General features: G+C 36.9%; 1 protein-coding gene across 16 annotated transcripts in view; it reads left to right on the plus strand.

The window, feature by feature from the left end:
• LOC134527320 (guanylate kinase) overlaps positions 1 to 23621 on the plus strand; it is a 395696-nt gene that overhangs the window by 240999 nt on the left and 131076 nt on the right. For 4 of the 16 annotated variants that reach the window (XR_010074161.1, XR_010074158.1, XR_010074157.1 and 1 more), the window contains exon 5: positions 6365 to 6465. The exons of 7 other annotated variants lie outside the window; for them this stretch is intronic. Coding sequence is in view for 3 of the 9 variants with exons in the window: in XM_063359881.1 (XP_063215951.1) it covers positions 11475 to 11608 (134 nt within the window). In the remaining 6 variants the exon portion in view is untranslated. Of the gene's footprint in view, positions 1 to 6364; positions 6466 to 11474; positions 13476 to 23621 lie in introns of those variants that run through there. 5 more of the 16 variants (XR_010074159.1, XR_010074160.1, XM_063359881.1 and 2 more) reach the window with 5 other exon arrangements.

Below are 23621 nucleotides of genomic sequence, written 5' to 3' on the forward strand. Positions count from 1 at the left end.
TTGTGTGTAATGCATATGCAATATCTAAGCATAAGAATTTATGTTATTATCCTTTTAAAACGTTACACTATGAATTTCGTATACTTTTTAATGTCAACTAACATTATTTTTCACGGAATATTACATCCAGATAAAGAATAATTACCACATGTTTGAAGATTAATTGTATTCCGATACATTTAAAGTATTAAAATTTTTAGATACGACTCATACTACAGTTGTAAATGTGAGATTTCTTGATTCTGAATCCCTGCATCCGCAATTTCCTAGTGAGCAGCCGGTCAGATTGTCATCCTCTCAGATTGTCGAGGAACCAGATACTTTTTTCGTCGAGTAATCTGGCGGTATAGTAGCTTTATCACGCGCTGCGGTTACAGTTACTTCGGTTGAATAAGCCACTAAATCTCACTGTTAAAAGAGAGAACTTCTAGACCAGAATATTGGAAATAAAAATTTACTGACACGGCCTCTTAAGGGGTATTGATCTCTTAATTAAAAGTGTTCAGATAATGCTTCCCCTTAGTTAAATTGTTCCTTACATTAAAAATACGAGTTCCTGTTATAAAAAATTAATTAAAAAAGTTTTAATGTTTTTTGAAATTTTAAAATTTAAATTTTACACATGTTTTGCAGAATTTTTACAAGAAACTTGTGTTTACTCAAGACTTAAGTATATGGAATTGCAATGTCGTGGAAACTTCTTCAAGTAGTACTTTTAAAATGCAAAATATTGAGTTTTAAAATCTAATACAAAAACATTTTTTTTTAAATTGAGTTTTAAAAACTTATTTTTCAGCACCAAATTAAAATGAGTAATGTAGCAAAATGATAGAAAAAAATTGTGACATAACATTTTAAACATTTAAATGGTATAATGTAGGCAGTGTTGTTAAGTAACGAATTACAAGTAATCGGATTACTTGTAACGATTACTTTTCAAGTAATTTATACTTGTAACGAGTTACATTTAAAAAATGTAATTCGTACTTGTAATCGGAATACATAACTTTAATTGTAATCGATACATTAAGGTAATCGATACTTTATATTTACTTGCCGTTACTTTTATTCTCGGAACGTATAATGAATACAATAATTAAGAACAAGATGAACATACATTTTTGTATTAGTAAAGCTTATAATTTTACGCTTGTAGTGCTACGATCGTATGCACGGTAAGCAAACTAGATAATGAATTTTATTAATGATATGTATTAACACTGTTTTTTACAACATTTACTGAAATTAGCTACTGTATTTCCACGATTGTAATTGTTTTGTAAGATCAATTCCAAAATTTAAAGAGTGTAACTTTTATCACAGGTAGCTAGGTACTTGTATGAAGTCGTTTGATGTTATTCAAGCAAGTTTGTCCTCAAATATTATTCATTTAATTAAAGATAATAAATTTAATCATTACATGAAATATTTTTTTTAACAAAACATATATGTATGTATATTAATGTAACAGTGTGTAAAAAAAATCGTAAGTCAGTTTTAAAATGGTAGCGGAAAGTAATTGTAATAATTGTAATTGTAATTTTACTAATTACATCTATGTAAAGTAATTTTTACTTGTAATTAGTTACATTGTCACCACAGTAATTGTAATTGAGCCCAATTACTTTTTCCGAGTACTTTTAACAACACTGAATGTAGGTTTCCCTAAGTTCACCACCTTAAGAAACTTTTTTATTTAAAATGTTGAAATAATTTATTGTCAAACTATGTAAGTATTTTATTGTAAAGCAAATATATCAAGGCACCATAAAATGGATGTGAAGCCAAAGAATACTGTATGCGCATTTGTATACAAATTTAAAATTGAGTGTCTGCACATGGCAAACTTAGGGTACATATGTACCCTAAGTTCGCCACATGGTAAATCAAATATTAAACATACAAACTGAACAACTAATTCCAGTATGTAAACATTCTTAATGCTGTTACTTAAACATTCCACTATACTTCACATGTGGGAAACGCAAATACTTGTTTCTCATGTTTGGTAAGTCCAACACACTCTTCGTGAACAAACACTTACACAAACTGCACCCCTCATGTCTGTCACTCTATCTTCTTTGCACAAAAAGCAGTACCAGCTTTCTTGATTTGTGATTTCTTAGTTACAGAAAATCTTCGAGGTGAAGTGTACGGTTTTGTTGGATGTTCTTTGGACCCAACAGCTTTGGACTTCTTAGGAGGATTCTTCTGGTTGTGTGCTAATGGTGATGCTGAGAGATGGATATTTTTGGAGCTGCAGGGAATGAATTCATTGTTTGAGTTCACAAACAACGATTTTTTCATTTCTACTGCACAAATGTTAATTGCTGAACGGTTTCTTTCGGCTGGTTGGACATTTATGGTATGTATACTAAGGATTTCTGTGAATAAGACATTCGATTGCTGGTTCCGAGCACCATTGTTTTCATGCGAGATATCACTGTCCCATACACTGCTATTGTCTGTTTCTTCAGAGTCATTGTGTTTTTTTTATCCTCGTGATGGTTCCGTATGGCTTCCTGATGTTGGGATGGCTCAGGAAAAAGAGGCAAGGTTACTATTGGTACTTTGGTGGTTTCACTTGGTGCGAAAGCTTGTTCCGGAATTCTGTTTGGGTTAAATGGAGAAATTCCACAGGCTTCAAATCCAGCTTTTATATTTTTTGGAATTTGTAGACTTCTTCCATCTGGTGAAAACACATAACAAAAGCGTTGCTTGTTGAATACTCGATCCTCATATGTTGTCCAGAAGTTCATAAGTTCCTCATCCCAGCAAGCTTCGAATGGGCTTAAAACTGATTTGTCCATCGGCTGGAGCTCTTGGGTATTATTACTAGGTAAACATAACAGTGAAACACCCACATTGTCAGCTGCCTCGACTATGGAATAATCTAGGTGACATTTGGCTCCATCCATGATTAGAACGCATGGTCCTGCAGACTTGTAATGGCTGAAGTGATGCAGCCACTTCACAATTGTTTTAGATGTCATTAACCCTTTGCTGTCATTTCTACTACACTTCCAGCTGGCAAGTTGTCAACTCACTCTGGCTTCAAATGTTGACCCATGAAGAGGATCATAGGCGGTATAACATTTCCCAGTGCATTGCCAATTAGAACGCATGGTCCTGCAGACTTGTAATGGCTGAAGTGATGCAGCCACTTCACAATTGTTTCAGATGTCATTAACCCTTTGCTGTCATTTCTACTACACTTCCAGCTGGCAAGTTGTCAACTCACTCTGGCTTCAAATGTTGACCCATGAAGAGGATCATAGGCGGTATAACATTTCCCAGTGCATTGCCACATGACAACACAACAGTTATATTTTCACCATGTTTTTTACCACGGAAATGTACTATTCGAGACCTGTCTTGGCAAGCACGGAAGGTGGCAAATTTTCTCTATACCATGTTTAAAAGACTGCTTTACATCGTCAGAATTGTAAATTAGAGTATCCATAGTCTTGAAAGCGCACTTATTCTCTTGGTCCTCGAACGGATACGGTTTACCATACACACAAGTTATATTTTGAAGGTCTGTATGTTGCCACTTCATCAGTAAGCTGATTGATAATGTTCTGCTTGATGTCGTCAAGAAAAGTAATAGCAGTCTTTCAAAATTCTACAAAATGCAGATTTTGCCAAGTAGAACCGATTATCAATCATCTGTAATGCTCCAAGCACAGTTTTGGGTTTAGTTTCATGTTCAGGCATTATCGCAATCGGCTGCTGCCCATCTGCCTGTGTGCGTGTACACATACCATTATCCACCCTAAACCGAGGAATCGAAATGTAGTCACACGGGCTTCAGCTTTACAGTTTTCCACATATTGTTTCAAACTGTCAATACGAATAAACTATACATGACACTAATAACAGCAAAACTTTATACGAGATGCATTCTTCGTACATTTGCTTCTCTCGTGTCTTCGTGGATCATGGGAAAATGCAAACGACATATTGCAGTAGCCACAAGGATGTCTAGTCGATGAAAATTAACCTTTTAGACCCAAACTCGATAGTGATGTTACTGCAGTTGAACCAATTTCCCGTCTACTCTTATGCACATTGATGCATCGTTGTTGCAGCGAAACCCTTACTTTCTGTCTTATAGCACGACCTTTGCATATCTTTAAGTGTGTTTTCATATTATATTTTGTGGAAACTGCTTATGGCATTTATAACAGCCAAACATTTTGCGAGGAGGAATCTTATCTCATTCTCTCTTCTCGTGATGTCGAACGTTACTGTTTTTCGATAAAATCTTGTGATAATAACGACACCGATGCTGGGAAGATGCCGATGCACCTTCGGTGGTCATCATTGATGCTAGTGGTACTGCAGCCATTGAAGTCTCCATCGACGGCGTAAAGTCATTCATTAAGGTTTCCTATGCAGTCAGCACTGCACGAATTAAAGTCTCATCTGTTGATGGAACCACGCCTGTTGAAATCTTCTCTAGTTTTTTTAGTGACGATGATACATATTCCATCAGGATCTGCGACGTCACTGATGAGATCTCCGCTGCCGATAATACACATTTCATCAAAATCTTCGTGGTTGTCGTCGACGATGCCAACGGGATCTGCGTCGCCATCGTCGTAGTAGCCATCAGGGTCCCTGATGTCGATGGTACACAATCCATTGTCTGCATAATTGTCATCGACAATGCCAATGGGAATTGCGTCGTCGCCGTTTCCATCAGGTTCGTCTCTGTCGATGGTACAACTTCCATCGAGTTCGGCATTAATATGTCATCAAGTTCTCAAGAATAGCCAGATACCAGCCTTATGTATCAGACGAATCAAACTAGGTGATCCTTACACCATTGTAGCCAGTAACAAACTGAATGTCCTGTCATCTGGGACTCGCTTATATACCCGCGACCGGTCGAATAATATGCTAGTCAAAACAAAAACCATTTACTATAATACAAGAGTCAAAACAATATTTAAAAAAGGAAGCACACTTAAAAAACAAGGAAGCACATTTAACGAAGAGGATTTACATGTGGACGAACATTCAAATCAGTGAGGATACATTCTCCCCACAGGATACGTTCTCGCCACAGGATACGTTCTCGCCACAGGGATACGTTTTCGCCACAAGGATACGTTCTCGCCACATGGATACATTCTCGCCATAGGGATAAAATCTGGTCGCATGCATACGATCTCTCGCAGGGATACTGCACAGGGATAGGATTTCGTCACAGGAATATGTTCTGGTCAAAGGGATACGATATTATCATTATGATATAATACAGGCTTGACTATGTAGATTTAACGAAAAGGGTGTATATTTTCACAAACATTTAACTCAGTAGGGTGTGATCTCCACTTTACAGTAGGCTTAAATGCCTCCAACTGTCCCTGACTCCAACTGTCTTTGTCTCCAACTGTCTTTAGCTCTAGCTGTTTTAGGCCTAACTGCTCCAGCATCATTTAGCTACATGGCAAGAAATGATACCTGTTTACAAAGCTACAAGTCTACAAGGCTACAAGGCTATTCGACTACGAGGCTACAGGACTATAAGACTACGAAGCTACGACACGAGACTACAAGGCTACAGGAGTACAAGACTATGAGAGTATGAGGCTACATTACTACAAGACTGTGAAGCTACAAGTCCACAATACTACAGGGCTACAGGACTACAGGACTACAAGACTACGAGGTTACTAGACTAAGAGCCAACAGGACTATGATACTATGAGTCTACGAGGCTCCAACTAGCTACGAAACTACAGGGCTACAGGCTTCTTGGCTATGAATCTACATGTCTACGAGGCTTTAAGGCTCTGAAGCTATGAGAGGATTGCAAGACTAGGAGGTTGCGAGACTACAAGACTACGAAGCTACGAGCATACGAGACTACTAGACTATGCGGCAACAGGACTATGCGACTACGAGTCTCCAACTAGCTACAAGACTACTAAACTATGAGGCCACAGAGCTACAAGACTACAAGACCATAAGGCTATTTAAAACTACAGGGCTACATGCTTCTTGGCTATGAAGCTACAAGTCTATGAGACTGCACCACTGCAAGGCTACGAGGCTACATGGCAACAAAGTCTACTTGGGTATGAAGCTACAAATCTACGAGGATACAAGGCTCCAAGGCTATGAGACTACGAGGCTACAGGGCTACAAGACTACGAGAACACGAGACTACGAGGCTACTAGGTTAAAATTCTATTAGACTACATGGCTTTAACTGTCTTTGACTCCATTCTGCTGCGAGAGTTAATTTATCTCATGCAAAATAACTTGTTGCATGTAGTACTGATTCTTGCCAACATATTTAGCCATGTGTGATGTTGAGGTAAATATTATTTATTTTTTATGTGGAATGCAGGATGCTCGCTCACGATCGCAAGAGAAGGAGGGCTTCACTAGACATCAAGGTGATGGAAGTTCGTCTTACATTTCAGTGTTTCTCAGCTCTCTCAAAGCAAGGTAATAATAAACTGAATAATATATATATTTTTGTCTAAATTACGCCTGATAAAAATATGCTTAGTGATGATTTGGTAGCATAGGTTCACTAATCACTAAGTAAACAAAATTCCGAGTAAATTTACTTGTCTCATTACAAAAAAAAATACATGCAGAGATATTTTTCTCAGAAATACCCAGACCAACAAAATATTGACAAAAATATTCATGAACATATGGAGAAAACCAATAAAATATTGACAGAAATATTCAGGATCACATGTAGAATACCAACAGAAGTCTTGCTAAGAAAAAAAATCAGGAGCACTCGGATAAAACTAACAGTACTTTTGAAAATACAGCTCACTTAATGCATTTAAGTACATGCTTGCATTATTGATATAATAATATCAAGTAAAATGACCTGGCCATTGGCGTGCGGCTGCAGTGCTATACTATGGAGATCCGCTGAACTTTTTCGTCATTCTTGCTCTACATTGCTGCAAACGACCGACAGATGTGTTAGAATCGGAAGTTTGCGAAGGCTTAGTAAACCTTAAGCCTGTTGGTTTGACCACAGGAACTAGCCATGTTTTCATCTTTCCAAGCTGTGTTAGCAGCGCTATTATAATACCTCCATCTCTCTGCACGTTTCGGTTTGTAATGTCTCCCGCCTACAGTCCTAGCAGCACACCCTGTGAATCTCCCATCAGCGAGTTTCGTCAGGCGCGTATATCCCTTTTCGAGGCGCTGTAGCACGTTAAGTGGGGCATGTCATTTTGTGCCAGCATTTTCTCCACACCCATATACCCCCATTTTCGCTGAGCTTCTCAGAACCCAGATCCGGCCAATGACCGAATCCCCTCCCCCAACTTTACCCTCTCATGGGGCTACAGTCTTCGACCGCGCTCGCCCCCGAGCGCAGCGCCCACTTGCGCCATCTCTAGGCTTCCAGTGAAACTTAAGTCAAGCCCCATAACTCCCCCTTTTCCTGCCAGGCAGCGCCATCCTCTAGACTCCCATTTTACAGCTGTATGCCATACCGCAGCAATTCTGAGTGCCACCTTACAGCATGGTTGCCAACTATAGGTCGGCACTACTAAGTTTAGTTCGACTTCTGCCACCGAGCGCCACTTGATGTGTGATTCTCCTGTTAACCCCCTCCCCCGTCTTTCTGAACGCCCTTCTGGCGTAGGGGCATAGTACCACAAATCCCCCTTACTTTCTCGGAGCCCTCCTAAAACTTTTCTCCTGGCCTGCCACTTTTACTCTCTGGGGACTATTTTCTATGTAAATGTGTTTCCCCCTTTTTTCTGGCTTATGTATTGCTATTTGTGTACGCACCGCCCTCTTACGCACCCAGCTGGAACGATACATAAGGTCTGTTACTCTTCTCAGCTTTTCGGCATGATTCCAGAGAATCTTCCGGGCCATCTTCATGACTGAATGCTACCACTGCGCTCGTCCGAGTTGCTTTTCGTATCAGTGCTTCGTGACAATTTTGGATACGAGCTGCAGTCGGAAAACTATGGGACAGATCCCCAAAAGTTACCTTTATTGCAACATTTAGTTTTCGTTTACTATTTTATGTTCATTTTCGGTTGTGATCTTCCCATGTGCCATGCTATGTAGCTGATCATGGACTTCCTGGTGTTTCTTCGTCACTTCATAATGTCTTCATCACTCTTTGACAGCCCACATAATTGGTAAGTGGAATGCTTTTTAAACTTCGATATGCCTTTTTTTTTTTTTTTGGATAGTTACAACCTTGAGTCGAATTTCTTTTGGTTAGTGTTGCTAATTATGCTGCATTATTTGTGATGCAGTGGGTTCAAGTTTCACCCAAATTAAACCGTTTCTCCAGCTTCCTGCCTTTTAAGGGCATTACCTTCTCGTTGCATTCTGAGGATGTCTCCTCATAGGCAGCTCCAGGCACAGTGGCATACTGTCGGTGTTCAAGGGAAGCACCTAGTTTCAGTCATATGAATTTATTTTTAATTTTGATGCACCGAAATTCATTTGGACTCAGAAACGATCATAATCCCAGGCATCAGAGTGAGTCTCTTTTCTAGCTAAAAGTATCTTTTTTGAAAAAAACCTCTATCAGTCTCTATTTTTCTGAAATCAGTATACACTGTCTCTTTTTTGTTCTTAAACTGAATGAAAATCCAAGCTTAAACTCCACAAAAAAATATTTGTAATTATTCTAAAATAAATATATTTTTAGTGTTTATTAAATTAATAAATTATCTGACATCTATTTTTTAAATGTGCATGTACATTATTTCTAGTCTTAACCGGCAAATTGGTAGGGGTATATAAAGAAATCTTCTCTTAACATAATTTTTGTCGTTCTTGATGATTGAGGCTTGATTTTTGAAGTATCTTTTATAGAGATTTGATGGTCTACAAAGTCTACTTTTTTTAAGATTTAGTCTACATTTTACCTTTTTTTTAAAGCCAAGGGCTACTCCTATCCCTGTAATCCAAATATTTTTATGTAATCTCAATTTCTTTTTGTAAAAACCTAATGTTCAAAAAAGTTTTTTTCTAACCTAGTTGATAATGTAACTGTTTTCATAATATTTAAAAAAAAGGATAATCTCTACACACCAGTAAAGTATAGAGTGACAAAGTAAACTTAGTTGTTTTCTTTCTTTATATGTAGAACGTGGTCATTACTAAAGCTATGTATCTACTGAATGTTTATAATGTTTAACAAAGTAATTTTTTTTATAATTGTCATGTGTCTCTCAACCTCTGAATGTCAGCATGCATTCCAACACACTATTCATATAAGCTACTAATAACGATAGTTGTGACAAAGTGGTAGCTTCTAGTATGGTTATTTTTGCCATATATATTCGGATAAATAGTTTTGTTTGGTTTTAATCACCATAGCCAGCTTTGTGCTTGTGATTTAATAATCGTTGTACTACTAGTAAGGCCATAACCAATATTTTTCTGTTATTAAAACAGTTCTAAAGTTTTCAGTGCTTTGTTTATTATGGTGTAAGTAACTTAACTTATGTCTTAATAAATTAAATTTTGCTTTAACTTAATTTAGTCGTCGGAAGTTAATTTATTTTTTGGTAAATTGATGATTAGCGCACATATTCCACTTACCAATTAGTACCCATATTCTTTTCGTTTTATGTCGGGTATCACTAAGCACGAGTGGTTTATTATTTTCTCTTTATGTCAGTAAAATTAAAAATTTCAGTTTCTCTTTGTACTATACAGCAAATATCCCGTTTCTTTTTTTTCACGCCTGCCCTTTTTATATACCGAAAAGCAATAGTAAGCATTTGTTCATATTTAACGTAACATCCTTTGTTCCGTGGTCTATAACTTACATTTTCATCTTTTTTATGGCTATCGGTGTTAACTTTAGGAGACGGGAAAAGCTCCAAGCATTCATAGCTAGTTTCTTTTCTTTTTTTTTTAACATTCTTTGTAGGCAAAGCTTAAAGCATATTAATATTTTTTCCCGTGGTCCTTACTTTTCCCTAATACAGGCCTAGTCATTTTGTGTGACTTTGTTCAAGGAGCATGAGCGTCTGATGGTCATTGGTTTATAACCAAGTTGTGTCTGTATGGTCGTTTTGTGTGTTAAGGCTCGGTCTCATAGCAGATATACTATGGGAAAAGTGTTCATTTTGCTGCACTCTTAGCACAGATTAGAAACATCTTAAATCATCAAATTAATTATCTACAGAAAGTAGACATTGTTGACATTGGCTGCATAGTAAAAGTAAGCGGCTTAACTGTTTTTAATAAGTTTAAAAAATATTATATTTGTTCATTTTTTAATTATCAAAAAATGGTTTTATTTTACAATACAGCTATAGGAAATATTACGACGATATTGAATATATTTATATATATATATATACATTTGTGTACATTCGATAGATAGTTTGCCTATAAACAGTATTTCAAATATTTATATCTAGTTCCGGCGTTTGCCTCAAGAATGCGCGACCCCGAGATCTGTTCCCCCACCACCGGTAATATCCTTCCCCTCCGCGCTCCGGCAGAGCGAGAGCTTGGACTTTTGCAAGGGGGTATTAGGGGGTGGGGTTACCACCCGCTGGCCACAACTTACCTGCGACCCTATTTTTTTTAATTTTTTTTTTTTCCTAACCTAACTAAAACTAAGTGTATTTTGGAGGGGTCCGGGTTAGGGAGGGACCTAGGTGCGTCTCAGGCCGAAGCCTATACGCCTAGTCATGCTGGGATTAGCCATGCAGGGAGAGGGTCGCATGCATCATGTGCTAGGAGGGGATTGGCCAGCCATGGCAGCGATTGGCGTCATGACTAACTCCCCTCACTCTTAAATCTAGACTATAACTAGAGATAGGTTGGGCCCAGGTAAAACCTGCATAGACACAGGGAAAACCCTGGGCACATGGATGCGGGATGCAAATTGGCATGCATTACGTGTAGGAATTTACAGGAGACAGAGGATGGTCTGGATGAAGTGTTGGACAGAGTAGAATAGAGTCTATCATGCGGGGGTTGGGCACTTGGACTCTTGGTCCATTTTCCAGTTGTCCAGCACTGGATTTCGTGACCAGGGACGCAAGCGCCCCTGGTGGTGAGTGGTTGCACTGACCACTCACTCCGCCGCCAGTCAGCACCTAAAAAACTAAGAAACTAAAACAGAAAAAAGATAAATGACTTACAAACTAGGCATTTCGTTACGAAATATGCAAACACCCAACTCAGGGATGGACGTGCAGTGCTTAAGATAAAACTAAAATAAGAACTAAAAATATTTTTTTTTATTTATTTATTTTTTTTTTTTTTAGATTTTTATTATTATTTTAGAAATATATATTTTTGATGACTATTACTTAGTATCTAGGACTTATTACTAATTTACAAATCTCTAATATCTACTACTATACTACTAGTTAAATATAGAGGAACTGTCGGTGTATAAAGTTACAGGTGAATTAAGTCAAGACCTATTCGCATTTTGGTATTAGTTGCAAGCTTTCAATTCAAAATCCCATGTCTTTCAGAAACACAACCGGCACTGGAGGTGAAGCCTGTCAGGCGGGCCATGCCCATCGGACATAGGGAGTCAGCCCTAACAGCACAGGCAGTGGAACTCCCGGGAGCCAAACCTACACCTGCGTGCTTCGGACCATTTTGAATTAGCACATTATTCATTTTATTCATTTTAATGTTGTCTATAATTTAAGTTTCAACTCGCGGGAGAATGATTGGTCGATCACTCAGCCAGCAACAGCACACTACGGAGGTCTGTGAGCCAAGATTGAATTTGGCATTTTATATTTTCCATGCAACTCTGGATCTTGTTCGCCCAGTGATGAAATATATGTATGGGTTTCTGCTTATGGCACATTTATCATAGAATTTTTGCGCAGTTCGGAAATAATAATGTTTTAAAAGTTCGAGTTTGAGCTCTCTGTGCATAGCCCTTACGGGGCAATACACTGGCGCATCTGTCGCAATACGAATACTCTTATTCTGAATTCTCTGTAGCTTGATTAAGTGAGATTCCGCTGCTGTTGCCCACACCGGCGCTGCATACGTGATTATTGGTTTTATTAGTGCGTTATAAATTATTATTCCGTTTTTAACAGAGCTACCTAAACGTCTGCTCGTGACGGGGTAGAGGGTCATGAGCCTAGTGAAAGCTGTTTTTCTTTTCGCCTCTATGTGATCGCGCCATAGTAGTTTCCTATCCATGTGTACGCCTAAATATTTAACCACATTTTTGTGAGGAATTTGCTCATTGAAAAGTGTTAGTCGTGGTCTATCTTCAAGTGGCGGGAGATGTTTACGCGTAAAAACTATAGCTTCTGATTTAGTAGGGTTTACCTTAATTCGCCATTTTGTGCACCACTGTTCTATTGAATTTAACGCGGTTTGTAATCTGTCTGCTGCGAGTTCTAGAATACTAGATCTGCTAAACAATACCGTATCGTCCGCGTAGCAGCCAAACTGAACTGATCGGTGTGCGGGCTTAGGCATATCATGGATATAAATATTGAATAAAACCGGCCCCAAAATGCTGCCTTGTGGGACTCCTGCTTTAATTATTTTTAAATCGGACTGTGCTCCTTCTGTCGTGACTCTAAACGATCGATTTTCTAAATACGAGGCCAGTAATTTAATATAACAATCGGGGAAGCCAGTTTTATATAATTAATAAATTAAGCCTTCATGAAGTACTCTATCAAAGGCTTTTTCTATGTCCAAAAACGCTGCGAGATTATAGCTATTCTGATTGAACGCAGTTATTATTTGTTCTGTCATACGGACCAGTTGATGCGTTGTTGAATGCGCGCAGCGAAAACCAAATTGTTCGTCCGGCAGTACGTTATTTTCTTTAATGTGAGCATTTAGTCGCTGTAGAATTATGCATTCAGCTACTTTTGACAATGTACTCAGCAGACTAATGGGCCTATAATTTTGGGGCAGTGTCTTATCTTTTCGGGATTTATGAAAAACTATCACATTCGCTTCTTTCCACTGCGTTGGAAAATCTGCGACCCTCTTTTTTTTTTTGTTTCCGACAATACACGAAGATGCACGAAGTGGTTGGTCGGGTGTATCATGTCTTTCCCGCGTTCCAGGTATTTGTTTTATTGTTTTAGCTTCGTCGGCGCGGGAGCGGGCCCTGTTTAGCTCGAGGCGACAAAGCACCACCGAGTTTTATTCTATACAAAGTACCAGTTTCACCCATTATCCTGATCAGGATCTTCAGGATTAGCGATTTTTTTTATACCCGGATACACTGTAGTGTCTTGCACCATGTACTCGTATGAAATAAAGTTTCCAGAAGGAGCTTAATAAATTATTGTTTAAAATTAAAAACCACACATTAATGATAAATTGATCTAAAATGTAAAAATAAATAATAGTTTAAAAACTAAAAAAAAACACGCCTTAATAGAAAACCAAACTAAAAAGTAAAAAATAAATAATAGTTTAAAAACTAAAAAAACACGCTTTGATAGAAAACCAAACTAAAAATAAAAAAAATAAAAAAACATGCTTTAATAGAAAACCAAACCAAAAAGTAGAAAATAATTTTCAATAAATTTAAATTAAGAATAGTGTGATAAACAAAACAAAATTATTGTAAAAAACGTGAGGTGCTTGATGTCAATTGTTGTAATATTTTATTGACAGATATTGGTAAAAGTAGAGTCATTATGGAAATATCTTAAAAAGCACCCCACACATTTTTTAAATTAAATAACGTTTTTTGATAGTCACACTATTTATAATTTAAATTTATTAAAAATTATGTTATACTATTTATTTTAGTTTGGTTTTCTATTAAAGCATGTATTTGTAGTTTTTTGAACTAGGTATTTATTTTTACTTTTTAGTCTGTTTCTCTATCAAAGCGTGTTTTTTAATTTCTTAAACTATTATTTATTTTAACAGAAGTACCGTAATATAAACTAAGGTAATTACATAAATTAGATAATTTACACTTATCTATGGCGGTATGAGCTACTTAAAAAAATGTATAAAATTACACATACAGAATTTTGTGATTTTACAAATAAATTATAGGCAAATATTTAAAAAAAATATTTTCACTCGACAATTCGACAAGATATATTATGCTGGTAGACCACACACAAATTACTTGTAAAATTTATTGTAAATAATGTGTATTGTCACCATAAAATTCTTGCCAGCTAGTTTGGAATTTTTTTTAAAAGTATAAAACGTAAGTTTAGGTCTTTTGAATTCAATATTTGAAAATTGTCCCTACCTGACTGTATGTCCCTGAAATTAAATGTACTCGCCGACTGTTATAAACTGTGTTGTGTTAGTATTGACGAGGGGAAACTAGTTGCACTGTGTTGTGCATACTTTGGTAGACACTCACAATTTAGAATTTAAGCAATGCCTTACAAAAGTTGTCTATTTGAACAGCCTCTCATAGTCCTTACCACTTTATTTTCCATTGTGCACTTGCCTTAGGATATAAATATTATTTTACTGAAACTTAGCCGTTATACGCATAGGAAAAAAAAACTATTCCGGTTTCAGTTATGTTAAACTGTCCATAAACTTGTGAATTATATGAAGATTTACAAATTGTACCAGCGTATTGTTAATTTTTTTTTATTTTTAGGTATTTAATAGCAACCATATAAATAAACTGTTTTCTATTGCACTTCACAGTACGCATTTATCATTGTCCGTATATGGTGACCTTTGTTTTTTCCAGAAACATCAATGATGTTGATACGAGTACACATAAATGTGCATAATCCTTTAAAGGTAGACGTATTGTTCATATCGGCTTCCTTTTCCAACTGTTAAAAACCTTAGATGATCACATTTCCTTTCATTGTTCATTGAAAAATATGATTCCCATTTCTGAGAAAAGAGAAGGTCTGAATTCGGGAAGAGTACTGAAATGTCAATTGTGCGATTTGAAATCCACCGTTTGGACGAATATAAAACGGAGCTCTACATCCATGTATGTAAACACTGTTGCTGTGTCAGCATCAAAGGGTACTGGCGGAGGACAGTCTCAGCTAGAAGAAATGATAACTAAAATGGATATTCCATGAATGTCACCTAACACATTTAAAAAATATCATGACAATTTGGAGGAACATTGGGCGAAGGCTGCGCAAGCTGAAATGAAAACAGCTGTGAAGGAAGAAATTGAAGAGGCCAAGAAACGTGGTCACATAGAACATGATGGCATTCCATTACTCACAGTTGTAGCTGTTACTGCCGGGGGAAGAGATCTTACAGAAACAACTATAGTTCACTTTCTGGTGTAGTAAGTACCAAATCTGTACGATTTTATTTCTTTATATATATATATATATATATATATATATATATATATATATATATATATATATATATATATATTAGTATCGAATTAGCACTCCCGCTTTACTCCATGAAATGCAGAACATTTTCATGCTACCTTGTTTACAGCATGACATTTAAGCGGATGAGTTTATAATATGGTTCTTTGACATTTTACATGTAATCGGACAACTTTTTTTCATTTGGAGACTAACTTGCGTTGATGTTTACATTCTTTTATTGTAAATTACTGTGTCTTAAAAATAATTATACAGAACACTGAAAACGTTCCCATACATTTATTCAAGAGGACTGGGGAAAGGGTTTTTTTTGTAGTTTTTTTTTTTTTTTTTAGTGAGACTCAACTTGTATGCGTATGCGCGTATCTCAGGAAGTAAACGATGTGGGATTATGTTTTTTTAAAATAAAATTTAAACATTTATTATCTATGGATGATCCTTTAGTTTTTATCCTATTTAGTATATGAAAAGAAAACAAAATTGTGAAATTGTCAAAAAGCGCATATTTAAATCTTGCCTGCGTAGTTTACTTTAAGAATTTTAATGGCCGAATTTGACGTGTTATGAAAATTACATGACAACGGTACAGTGTTTTCAAGAAATGCAGTGTGTTTATGTGTCGATTTGCTGTTTGGCATTGGTAAAAGTAAACCTGGTACTTACAGATTGTAATGTCTGGAGTAGGAATGCAGCGCAAGGCTAGCCAAACAAGATCTTATAAACACCATAATTACTGAAAATAAGATAAATTTCTATCTTTTTTAATTTTTTATTATTTTTTCCCAATATGTTATTGGAAAACTATTTATACTGATACACTTATCCATAGCGCTAAGATATAAAAACAAACCAGCTATAAAACCAGGTCTATACAAACTAATATCAAAACAGATGACACGCAGACGACACCTTTTGACTGGCGCGGTGTGTTACCGATAGTAGCCGTGACAAATCACATGTCTGAAATGCGAGGCTACTGAGCCTAGGCCAGACGGAAGGATTTTCCCTCCAGGTCACCTGTGTGATAACAACTTACAGGTAGGAAGAGGGCGAGGGGTGCAGTCCGTAAATACCGGTTCCATGTGTAGGCGATGGGTGAAGTGTAACCAAGGGGCGAAGGAAAACCTACCTCCCTCGCTGGTCTAGAGAGGGGGTAAGGCATTGTGTTGTGAATTCTGCTCATCTTTTCACCCCTCAACGGCCAGAGTGCCGCAAGGACAATTTCTCATGACTGAGACCGAGCCTTAATGTCTCACCCTTGTTTTCGGGCTTGTGTTACTCTCAGTACCGCCTTCTTTTTCTACGAATGCAATTATCTGCCTGGTCTACCGACTAATTAAACCCCTCTCCAATTCTCCCCTCTCCAATTCTCCCCTCTCCAATTCTCCCCTCTCACACTTGCTGCACACTTAGTTTCAAGCACCAATGATTGTCTCCCCGCCCCCCTTTCTGATCGTGATCGATCTGCTCCAGCTGGCTTTCTTCGCCGCGCGCACCCTTTCAGACGCTACCTCAAGCACATCAACAATGCCCTTACTCCCCTCTTCCCCCCACCCATCGGCAGGCTGCCGCCCGACCTTTAGCGTAAACCCCCCCCCCCCCCCCCCCATTCCACCCTCTAGCACTCCCTTCACCGACCAGGGTGGCAGCAGCTGGCCATTGTCCCTCGTGATCACATCGTCGTAGAGATAAGCCTATCTGTCAACAGCAAGGTTACTTCAAGCATTGAATGTATATAATGTATAGAAGTCGCGAGCCCAGGTTAAATTTTCTGGCCGGTTTCGCAGAAGAACTGTTGTAGTAGGAAGCTGTGTCTCAGCGATCGCTTCAATCGCTGGGTACTAGGTTAACTAGCCAAGTCCCGCCACCACCCTTCACCCTCCCATATACGGGAAGCTGGTATCAACACGGTTTGGCTACCTTGAAGAGAAATATTCTTTACCACTGTCTTTGAGAGCCATGATACTCCGAGAGACAACAGTCACTGGGATCACTGTATGGAGGGATTGTGTACCCTAGTAACTTGAAAATTAGCTTTTAAGAACTTTGTATCAGGCCTACAGTCAGTGTTGAGTTTAAAATATGATTTAATTTAAAAGTTAAATACCTACTTATTTAAAACTTTATTTCGCATTAATAATTTTATAATATCAAACATTCTGAAGGGTAAGAAATGTGCGTACACGGGTTGTCAGAATACGAGGATCAATTTACGAGGCAGAGCAATGTTCCATTTTACAGTTAAAGACAAGTACAGGTAGGTTGTGAACTATAATTTGCCAATTTAGTTTTACATTATTTATCAGTAAGATGCTGTGTAAAAAAAAGTTGACGCGAGTATGCGAGGAAAGTCTTAATTATTTAATATTAATTAATAAAATAATTATTTCCTTTTATATTTAAAATATCCACGTTTTAATTACTTAAAAAACTAATTATATTAGAAACAACCACATATTTTCAATTTCATAATTTTGACTAAAACGGAGTGAACGCTAGTTAATTTTCAATGTAAATTTTAATAAACGCAAAGTTTTAGCCAAGTATTACCCACGTCGTTTGTTTCACATAAAATGTATTTGTTGGCAAGCTTTTCAACAAAAATTTTAAGATAGATTGCAAAATGTGCTTAAGAAATAACTAAACAATTAATTATTTGTGAGTAGATAGACAGCAGCTGCATTTGTATTTTTTTTTGTTTATTACTTTACAATTTTAAGATGTTAGTAGCTTAATGATCGCTGTCAAAAAACATATTATGAAAAATTATGCGTTTATTTACCAAACAGAGAACATACTTTGTAAGTGGATTAGTGTAAGAAAAACATAAGTGCGAACTTTTGTTTTATACAAAAATAAAAATAAAAACGTGGTTAAAATTGGTCCACACAACCACCACAGTACTTGTTTTAAACTAGATAAAACTTTTTTAAATGCATTGAATTCTACCTTTATTACCTAAGTTATGAAAATTTTTTCTTTAAATTCCAAAATATTTTATTATGTATCCAGAAAAAAAAATCAAAATGGAAGACATATTGAGATTCTTAAAAGTAGGTACTCATTTAAACACGAGATGTTATAGACTTCTAACCCAGTCAAAGTATATTATGTACTCAAATTCAATCCGATGTTTACGATTTTGTGTTACAATTGTTCAGTGGTCTGCACGGAATGTCACATCAACAGTCTTGAATAATAGGAAATGATAATGTAATTGACATATTTAGGGCAAATGGATGAATCAGTACCACTTGTCGGCTATATGACTGTGTAGTAAGAATCCACCATTAAGAACAAGGTCAGCGTTCTCCAAGTCCAAATTCTCCCTTCTCACCTCAAACATGTACAGGGCTGCTTTCTTGGATTTGCGTATCCCAGCTTCGTCAAAGAGAGCGAAATGAAATGGAGCCAACTCATACTGCATATGCATGATCAAGTCATCCTATTTTTATTTACTTATCGTTATCCTCTGGAAAACTAACAAATGATAAATGAGCTATTACAATTTAAAGTAATAGTGTAGCTAATATTCGCCAGAGGGAGAGCTTGATCTTTTTGTGACAATGTATGATTAGAATTTTTCTAACATTACTCTGTATTGATTGCTTCCCAATTAATATAGCATTGAAAAAGGTAACTGTGGAATCCCCTACTAGTCCATTTGCTATAGACATGATTTGTTGTGATCCAGGAAATGGTGGGTGATTATTTAGCTAAGCAGAGATCTTATATTAATCTGTGGCATCCCTACTTCTTAGAGATTGTCAGAAATCCAGTGGTTCAAAGATATAAAATTCATACCTAAAAACTCTTTAATGATGAGCAGATGCAGTTGCAGTCATCCCCAAGGTCCACTCGCTCAAGAACATATCAGTGAATCCTCGTCCTCGTGTGAGGCTTCCAACAATTTTCATATTACACATTTAAGTCTGTTCTGTGGTCTGTCTGACCAAACGCTACCAGTTATTTTCTTTGAGAAGTAACCCTGATATGCAAAAATTTTGAATTCTAGGGTCATCATGGACTCTAGCTTAAACGTTGGCTTAAGAGAGGCGAGGCACGGTTCACAAATATATAGGTAAGTTACTATGAGAAAAAGGTTTGAGATAAAATCTAAAAAAAAAATCTCATTTTTAAGTGAGACTATCTCAAACAATATTCGAGTTATGAAAAAAAACAAAAGAAACTTTTTATAGGATTTTTTATACCCTTTAATTTTTTATTAAAACGTTTTCTTTTAGGGTTAGGTAATCATTTACGAGATATTTCTTAAAAAATAAAAGATGTCATTTTTTATAATTCTTTCTAGTTTCTGGTTAGCTCACTTCCTATTCATCAGGACTTTTGATTTTAATTTCCCTGGACACTACTAAATACGTGTAAAGTGTAACAAAAACATCGGATTTAATTCGAGTACGAGCGAAATTTTAGCATATTTTGACTGGGCTATTCCTTCATTAGAACTAATGCTCGTTTGAAAACTTTCAACAAATGTTTGTGACAAATAATCTTACAACAAGTTTAGATAGTAAATATTTTTAAAATTTTCTATAAACTTTTTTTTAAATCTAGCCATGTTAATAAAATATTAATTTATCACTACAGAATAATATTCCCTGCACGTATGCAAACATAAATAATATGCATGTACATGTTTTCTGTTTAGTTATTTCTTTAACCTACAATATTTTTCCCGATAAAAACGAGTTTCTTGTGTTATAACTTACTAAAGTTTTTATGAATTTATGAATATGTTCGTGCACAGATTTACACTGATCAACCATTTAGATAACAGTGGCTGGTATTTTATAATTTCCGTTTGCATACATTTAGCTGATATTAAGTGGATTCTTTGAGGTACTTTAATTAATTTGGTGAATAAAAAATATTTATTTTATATTCAAATAGACCTATTTTTATTAAAATACAATAATTATTACACCATCTGGAATCAAACACAAATGAAATACTGATTTATGTGGCTGTTTTTAAATAATTGTGTAATATTTCAAGGAATTATTTTTTGCTTTCGGTTCTTTAAACAAAATACATTTGTGTTAAAAATATTTGCGCAACTATTTGACGAGCCTAACCTCCCGCCTTGTTAATGCGCTGGCCCTCCACACAGCCACAGAAACAAAATACAAAGAATGAGAGAGAGACAGAATATGCGCGCGACCTTGAGACAAGCTACTATAGCGCTCTAGCGTGGGAGACTGTAATCACGAGTGCCTTCTTTTCAAAAGCAGAGCTGTCTGGCGGAGGAGCTTCCAACTACCTCAGTTTGGATCCAAAAACTGGCAGAATAAATTTATTGTACATGACGCGCAGGATATTGTCGTCGTTGTCGGATTTGTCAGATACCTCTTAAAAAGGTAGAATATACTGCGAAGATAAAGTACAGATATATAGATTCTGTACAGCAATGGTTACGTCGGAAGGAAAATATGGTTATAGTGCAATTCCATTTTCGTAAAGCTGTTTACAAACATGACAGGGTCTTCCACATTGAGGATTTTGTCTTCCATATTTATTCGGCACTTGTACAATCCTGAGAAAAAAAAAACTTTATGCTATCAGGTGTTAATGCACTGAAATCTGGTAGAGAACTGGTCTTTTGTACATCAATGCAATTTCTTTGTAACTGCCCAGTCTCACAAACTTTATGCCCATCGCTTTAACTGCAGGCGTAATGTGATTTCTTCGTTTTGAAAATTCACCAAAAGTCATCGCTAGTCAACGATTCTTACGACGACTTGAATGTAATGATGCTTTGCGGTACTTCAACAAGTTTATTTCCTGGAGAAAACTCGTGTAGGCCATATCATGTTGTTTAGTCTTCCGTTGAGATATGTTCCATTTACCAAATTGCAGTTTATTCGTATGACAGTAGTATGGTTTGGGGGCTACTGGATCAGGATGCAGGATGTGGTGCCGGTGCCGGTGTCCGCCATCTTGGATTCTGACGTCACGGCGGCCATCTTGGATTTTGACGTCACAGCGGCCATCTTGGACGAGCGTAACGTGACAATGTGCGTAACGTGACACTTTTTCGTGCGTGCACCCGGCGTAACAGGACACAGCGTAACGGGACACATCATAACGGGACAAGTATATCACGGCGGCCATCTTGGATCCGCCATTTTGAATGACGTCATTGTGTGTTCTAGAAAATTCCGGTGATGTGTTTTCCGCCATTTTGAATGATGACGTCACCATTGCAATTTTCGTTACGGCCGCCATCTTAAACTTTTTTATTTATTATCCGATTTTAATGAATTTTTTTTTAAATTTAAAAAAAATTTAAATAATATAAATTTAATAAAATATTTATAAAAAATATACATTTACGACACGGAGTTTGGAGTCCTCGGTTCGAACCCGACGAATGCAAAAAAATAAAAATGGTGACCGATCCTTCCCCTGTGGCGGGGTGCTGGCAGACTGACCCCCACCACTTATGTCAATGCACATATACCATCAGGTAGTATGACGTCATGTCCGCCATCTTGAAATTTGGACGCCATCTTGAAAATCCGTAATTTTTATGCTAGAGATGCGGAAAAAAATTTAAAAATCATTAAAAAAATTATTCAACATGATTAAATAATAAAAAAATCCTTAAAACCACCGTTGCACCTTTCGTGACGGCCGCCATCTTGTCTTCGTCCGCTGGAGATCACCATCTTGTTTTCGTCCGCTAGAGTGTGCTGTTACCATGTTAGAATAATTTTCTGTTCACCATACCTTTGTCCTCAACTGTTGACCTTGAACTTTACCTTGACCTTGAAATTTGACCTTGACCTTGAACTTTGACCTTGACCTTGAACATTGACCTTGAACTTTGACCTTGAAATTTGACTTTGACCTTGAAATTTAACCTTGACCTTGAACTTTGACCTTGACCTTGAACTTTGACCTTGACCTTGAAATTTGACCTTGACCTTGAAATTTGACCTTGACCTTGTAATTTGACTTTGACCTTGAAATTTGACTTTGTCCTTGTCGACCATCATGGATCCGAATTTTATGTTCAGTACATGCTACCAGGAGCGACCACCTGCTGGAGTACACCATCTTGTGCGTGTACTTGTATTATAGAGTACATTTCCATCTGGTTAATTTTATTCTAACCCGCTACAGTGCAGTAATCATTTATTACTGTTACACGCGCCATCTTGAAATATGGACGCCATCTTGAATATCCGTAATTTTAATGCTAGAGATTCGGGAAAAAGTTCAAAATTCATTAAATAATTCACTCATTAAAGTAATGATTGATTAGATCGATTCCCGTCCTTGGTTCGACCCCTGACCGATACCAAACAACTTTAATTTTAAAAAATACCACAAAAGCGACAGGTTTGAGAGAATAAAAACACAGCAAGTTCTTTTAAAAAATACTTTTATTACATACATACTACACTACTACAAGTACATAAAAAACACAAAGTACTAAAGTCTTGTGGATTCCTCGATTCAAACAGTCTTCTTATTGTACGGACTAAGCCTTTTACATGACTTTAAATGTCTATCCGATCCGTTCATCACCGCAGCCAGAGACGGACTGAAGGTCATATCACCAGGGTCCCACTTATATATTCTCATTTGCTGGTACAGCACACGAGTCAAAACAATAACCATGTTCATTATACTTCTATGAGCATTTTTTATAATGAAGATGTAAGCTATCAAGACGTGAAATTAGTTTTTTGCACTTATTGCACTGAAATTGTATTCTATTAACATTATTAGAACAACTGCTTCTTTCATGTCTGCGAGCATTTGAGGTTATAGTAAATGATGCGTCACAGTATTTGCACCAACGCAATGTACGCTTTTCATTAGTGGAAGAATCCATTGCTGACGATGAAACTTCGGATGATGGTGGTATCACATCTGTTGAAATCTCCTCCAATGTTGACGTCGTCGTTGCCAACGGGATCTGCACCTTCTCCATCGTAGCTGTCGTCAAGGTCCCCGTAGACGATGGTACAACCTCCGAGTTCGACGTTAAAGACAGTAAAGATGCCATCGAGGTCTCAAGACGGTAAAGATGCCATGAGGTCTCAAGAACAGCTAATTGGCACGACTTATGCACCAGAAGAAACAAACTAGGTGATCCTTACACCGCCGACGTCAGTAACAAATTAGCGTCCTGCTGTCTAGGACTCGCTTATATACATGCACCGTATGGAATAATACGCTATTCAAATCAAGAACCATTTACAATAATACTAGAGTCAAATCTACAAATTAAAATAAGAGGTTCATTTGATTGAAAAAAAAATTTGATCTCTCCAATATACGCCAGGCTCC

Source organism: Bacillus rossius, chromosome 1 (genome assembly GCF_032445375.1).
Source record: "Bacillus rossius redtenbacheri isolate Brsri chromosome 1, Brsri_v3, whole genome shotgun sequence".
In the NCBI taxonomy this organism is placed as follows: Eukaryota; Metazoa; Arthropoda; class Insecta; order Phasmatodea; family Bacillidae; genus Bacillus; species Bacillus rossius.